The 6,247-nt window shown below is 35.5% G+C and overlaps 1 protein-coding gene across 1 annotated transcript; it reads right to left on the reverse strand.

Annotated features, from left to right (window-relative positions):
- Positions 1 to 3,985: 3,985 nt before the first annotated feature.
- LOC308678854 (olfactory receptor 12D1-like) lies at positions 3,986 to 4,927 on the reverse strand (the record flags this gene model as incomplete). The annotated part of the gene is made up of 1 exon (XM_081346089.1): positions 3,986 to 4,927. One exon carries the CDS (start codon positions 4,925 to 4,927, stop codon positions 3,986 to 3,988), a length of 942 nt encoding a protein of 313 aa, XP_081202215.1.
- Between the last annotated feature and the right edge of the window lie 1,320 nt (positions 4,928 to 6,247).

Below are 6,247 nucleotides of genomic sequence, written 5' to 3' on the forward strand. Positions count from 1 at the left end.
GGACCAAGGACTGACTATGGTTTTAATTAGCTTTTTACTGGTTTTTAAATTGTCATATAATTATTGTATTTATTGTTTCATTCTTTTTTAAAATTTTCTATTTTATGTTTTTAACTTTTATTGTTATGTGCCACCCTGAGTCCTTAGGGAGAAGGGTGGCATACAAATTTAATAAAATAAATAAATAAATAAAGTTCCAATGAATCTGGTAGTCAGGTTTTATAGTCTATATAAAGAAAGAAAAGAGAAGACAACTATTCTAAATAAAAGTGTCACTTGTTACACACAATCTATTTTTATTTGCTTCTTTTATTTATTTATTTATTATTTGTTTTATTGATTCATTTTGGGTTTTTTAAAGTTGGTTACAAGAATATAGGAGGAAAAGAAAGAAGGATCCTGAAGATGATGAACAGAGCCTTATGGTCAAAATCCTGCACCAGAGATTCCATATATACTAACCATTTCTGTAACAACAAACATATCTAATCAACAAAACTCAAAATCAAAGTTTCAATTTAAGCAGACAATTTAGCCATATATCCCGAGTGCTGCGTAGCAGAGTGAGCACCTGTTACTCGTCCCAGCTTCTGCCAACCTAGCAGTTCGAAAGCACGTAAAAAATGCAAGTAGAAAAATAGGGACCACTACGGTGGGAAGGTAACAGTGTTCCGTGCGCCTTTGGCATCTAGTCATGCCAGCCACATGACCATGGAGACATCCTCGGACAAGCGCTGGCTCTTTGGCTTTGAAACGGAGATGAGCACTGGCCCCTAGAGTTGGAAACAACTAGCATGCATGTGCGGGGGAACCTTTACCTTTACCTTTATAAGCATTTTAATTGTTCCATGAAAATTAACAATATAGATAGGATTAAATAAATATACAACTGGCAGAATCTAGAAGTACCACAGTGTCATTGAACAGAGTGCAGGATTTTCAAGTTATCTTGAAAGTATCATATCATTCAGCGCAAATTTTCCTAATGCTGCAGTCTGAAAAGTGTCAGGTGTTCTCTGTGTGTTTTGGAATGAAACCAAAGTTGAGCAACCTTCTTCCTAATCAAAAAAGCCAGTCATGGCAGAACCACTGGAAAGTCTTCTCTACCTCTGCATCTCATATGACTGATGTAGCTATCTTCTACATTCCTTTAGGGTCCAACTACATGCTTGATTTTGCCAGTGATTTTTCTAGAGAAAGACTTTATCATCTCTTTGTTATAACCTGTACTTACACCAGTTTTAAATCCTTTGATTTACTGTTTGAAGAATCAAGAAATCAAATCTGTTATAAGGAAGATTCTAACTCAAAACATTCTGTTCAAAAAGGCCTGATGATTTCTACCTTTAGAAAATATAAGAAATGGGGATGAGTATCTTCTGAGCATTTTAATAGTTTGTCTGACGAAATATTCTTCACAATCCCCATTTTATAGTTAGGTTTCTTTGATAATTCATGCAATAGACAATATCTTTCATTGTAGAATATTATTGTATAATTTAATAGGCTTTGAATATTCTTGCTTCTATATAGAGACAGAGAGAAAGTCACATACACAAAAAATGCACACAAGAAAGAAGAAAAACATTACATATATAAAAATTTACAGCTGCCAGTTGTTTAGATGGTGTTCTGTTTCCTATATATCAAAAATTTCTCAAGAACCTAGTATATGTGTGGATCTAAAGTCATTTGGCCTTTTGTAATTGATAAATGTAATTTCGCCAATGCACAGCTTTTCTAAATGGCAAATAATGTTCTGATAACCACTGGAACAACTATGGCTAGGTTTTCTATAATGTTACAACTTTTATTTTCAGATCACGGTGCTTTGTGATCTTCTCTAATTCTTTGTATTGTATTCCATTATTTTTTGGTATTGCTTCCTTGATAAGATCCTGTTGAAACACAACCTTTCCTTTATATTCAATTTTATCTATATTAGAAGCCCTTTGCTTTTTCCTTAACCTGTAGGCTAGCCACCTACCTGGTTTATTGGCATTGCAAAAAGTATTATGCCTAGCAAGCTGTAAATTAGTTGCCACCTGATCAGCCATCAACTTATCAAATTGTCCTCTTAGCAGGTTAATAACCTCCTTAATCTTCACATCCAATGGGTTCAAAATTAGGGCCTTTTCTTTTTCCCTAATTTCATTCTCCAATTCTTTCCTTCTAGCTTCCAAATTATGTCTATATTTATTGTTCATATATATCAACACCCCTCTCATATAGGCTTTGCTAGCATCCCAAACCATATCCATAGAGGTATCCTTATTCATATTAATTTCAAAAAAACCCTTCATCTGCTTTTTACATTCTTCCACATTTCTCTGGTTTCTAAACAAGTTCTCATTCACGCGCCAGGAGCGCCTATCTCTATTGTCCTTGTTGATCTCTAACCAAACTGGGCTATGGTCAGAGATAGTTTTTGCACAGATCTTTACCTTCTTGATCCTAGAAAAAAAGTCATTAGTCAGTAATATAAAGTCAATCCTAGAAAAAGATTGATGTCTATCAGAAAAAAACGTATAATCCTTTTCATGTAGATGTGTATCACGCCAAATGTCTCGCAATTCCAGATCATCCTTCATTTCAAAAAAAGATTTAGGCAATCTGGCATGACTCGGGGCATGCTTAAAAAAACCAGATTTGTCCAACTGTACGTCTAGGACACCATTCCAATCTCCCATAAAAATAAAAGATTTATAATCCAGTTGGGTAACCTTTGTATGTAGTAAGTTAAAAAAGTCAGCTTGTTGTTGATTAGGAGCATACAGTCCAACTAAGAGCGTTTTTTTGCCTTCTAGCAGCAAATCTATCATAACATATCTTCCTTGCTTATCTGCTTCCATTAGTTCCGCTGTCAGAGTATTCTTAACATAAACAACCACTCCATTTTTCTTATTCATTGCAGAAGCAATAAATTGCGTGCCCAGCCTTGAATTCAATAAATACTTTTGGTCCATAACCCTAATATGCGTTTCTTGCAAACAAATAACATCAGTCTTAAATTGTTTTAAGTATTGGAAAACTTTCTTTCTCTTCTGTGGTGAATTTAATCCATTAACATTCCAGGTTAGAAATTTAGTCGCCATTCTTGGCGTCCCGAAGCTTCTGGAGCACGTCAAAATAGTCCTTTCTCAACAGAGGACTATCTCCAGTTTACAACATAGTCCTTTCAATAGTTTCAAGAAGGCTCTACCGCTGTTTGCACTACTCAGGTCACCCTGATGACACAGGTAAACCTCCATGTGGCATCAACGACTCTCTGAAACAGGCATGTCAAACTGCCAGCCTGTGGGCTGGATGCATCACACTGAAACTGGGCCCTCCCAATTTCCGGCAATGGGGAAAAAGTAATGATACATCATGCGATGTCAATTGATGTCGCGAAGTTTGAATGCAAATGACCAGTTGTCTGCAAGGAGTAAAAATCCTTCCATTCCCCACCATCCAGTCAATCCTGAAGAAGGTTCTTGGATAAGAAGTGAAAGGTCTTCAAAGAAAAAGAAGAAAGTCCAGTTGCCTTGTACAAAAGCATCTTTGGGATACCAATTTAGGGATACACATAAATTGCACATTTGGAAATGAACAAATGTGTATGGAGTATATTTCCAGGATTTCTTTCTCCAGAAAGTAAAAATCTTTATGCTGAGAACTTTTTACAGTTATTTTTTTTTTAAAAAAATCTTTATTTCTAGTTTTACAAACATGTAGATCTACAGGGAGCATAACCATCATGTATATCTTTGGCATTGAATAAATTAATTTATTTAATGAAAACAAACACTTCTCAAAAGATAACTCAGTAAACAAAGGAGGCTCCTACAGAATTATGGAAGAATAGGAGATACAACCTGAATTATTATAAGATAATATCAAAGGAGGGAGAGCATAGAATGAATTTTCTTAATAAATTCAACCTCAAAAATGCTTTGAAGATAGTCATAATCGTTTCTTTTTTCTTTTTCACACATAAAGATATTTAGGCCCTTTCAAAAAGAAGATTTTTGTTTAAAATCTTTCTTATAGCAAATTTGAATTCCTGATTCCTCAATGTGTAGATCAAGGGATTTAAAACTGGTGTGATTATACTGTATAAGACAGAAATGATCATATCTTTTCTGGAAGAATCACTGGCAGAAGCAAGCATGTAGTTGGAAAGTGCTGGAATATAGAAGATGGCCACCACACTCAGATGGGAGGCACAGGTAGAGAAGGCTTTCCAACAGTTCCGCCATGATTGGACCTTGAAGAAGAGGAAGGAGATGATGTAAAAATAGGAGAGAAGCGTAAAAAAGAAGGGACTCAGAGCAATAAAACTACTCACAAGGTTCAGCAGAATGAAATTGAGTGTTGTGCTACTGCAAGCTAACTTCAGGAGAGGCTTGATATCACAAAAAAAGTGTTCAATGAGATTAGGGCCACAGAACCACAGCTGAGAGGTCACCACTGTATGCATCAAGGCATGAAAGAAGCCAGCAGCCCATGTGGCCCCAGCTAATGTAATACAAGCCCATTTACTCATGATGAGAGTATAACGCAGAGGATGACAGATAGCTACATATCTATCATATGCCATGACACCCAGTAGCACAGCCTCACTACTGCCCAGGAAGTGGAAGAAGTGCAGCTGAGTGAGGCAGCCAATCAAGGAGATAGACTGATAGTTTCTAAGGAAGCCACTTAGGATTTTTGGCACAGTCACTGTAGAGTAGAATATATCTAAGCAGGAAAGATTTCCTAGAAAAAAATACATGGGGGTATGGAGCTGAGGCTCTGCTAGAGTGATTGCCAGGATGGCCCCATTTCCTAATAAACAGGCAATATAGAAAAGCAGGAAAAGTGAAAACAGAACTTGTTTCAAACTGTGATCATTTGTTAGACCAAGGAAAATGAATTCAGACACATCTGTCCAGTTCTTCATTGCTGCAAGTAAGAAATAAATATAATAGATATGAAAATTAAAGCCTATGTTTTGGAAGACATTTTTCATTCACACAGGAATCAATAATTTTCATTAATTGATGTTTCATTATCATTAAAAGGTAAAGGTGTCTCTGTCAGTTGTGTCCAACTTTAGGCCAAAATGCTCATTTCTGCTTCTTGGCCAAGGAAGCAACCATTGTCAGAAGACAATTTCTGTGGTCATGTGCCAGTGTGGCTATAGGCAAAAAACACACTGGCCCAACCAAAAATGAATGTTTCCAAAAGAGATAATATTTGGAGAAACCATCTCCTTTACAAATGATGGATTATTTTCTTCAAATTTTCCATTAATGTTTTGTTCAGGTTATGCATAAGTCTGCTGATTGTCTATACAAAGGAGATTAAAAGTTTCTTTATAGATGATTTTAAATTCACAATGAAATGCAGTAATAAAAATTATTTTTATATTTCATTTCAAGGATCAGAAGATTGAATTCTTAATGGGACTCTGAGATATATATATCAAAGTCTATGTGACAGTTTTACTATTTACATATTGTCTAATTCTAAGGACTGGTGTGGCTGTTTAAAAGGCAACATTAAAACCTTTAAAATACAGCAGTTTGGTTCACCTAGACAGATGTAATAGCTCAACTATTTTTGCAATGATTCTCCAGAATGTATCTGTCAGCTCTGATAGTTCAGGGACAAAAAGGATGGCACTTAATTTCTTTGTAGTAGCTAATGACATTTTATGAATGAAGATATATTCTTCCAACAATTTTCAATAGATACTATGGATGGATTATCCAATGAAAATTAAAGCAAATAATATTCATGTATTTATTAGTTTATGATATCTAGGTCCCATCTCAGAGATAACATAAATGATTTGGCAGATCTTCTATTTCTTAGCAGTTCCAGACAATCTGTATATTGGGAAGGCGATGCAAGTTATGATTCAATGAATGTGAAGAATAGGTAGAATTTTGAAAATAATTCATGTTTCTCTTCAGCTCCTACCTGCATATGTTATGGTCGAATCTATGTAGCCATTCCCAGATCTGCAGTTCAGAAGACAAAAATATTTCCATTTGCTTATATTCCAGCAGAATATGCCACTGCCATTTTCCACACACACACACACACACACACACACACACACACACACACACACACACACAAAAACCCCAGCACTCCTTTAGCAATTATTTCATGTGGGAAAATGACTCAGGAGATAACCTATGTATGCTATAATAGTTCTGAAAAATATAACTGATTAAACCTCAGGTGAGATAATAATGATTAAACTGCTCCA

This window comes from Vipera berus (genome assembly GCF_964194415.1).
Source record: "Vipera berus genome assembly, chromosome: Z".
In the NCBI taxonomy this organism is placed as follows: Eukaryota; Metazoa; Chordata; class Lepidosauria; order Squamata; family Viperidae; genus Vipera; species Vipera berus.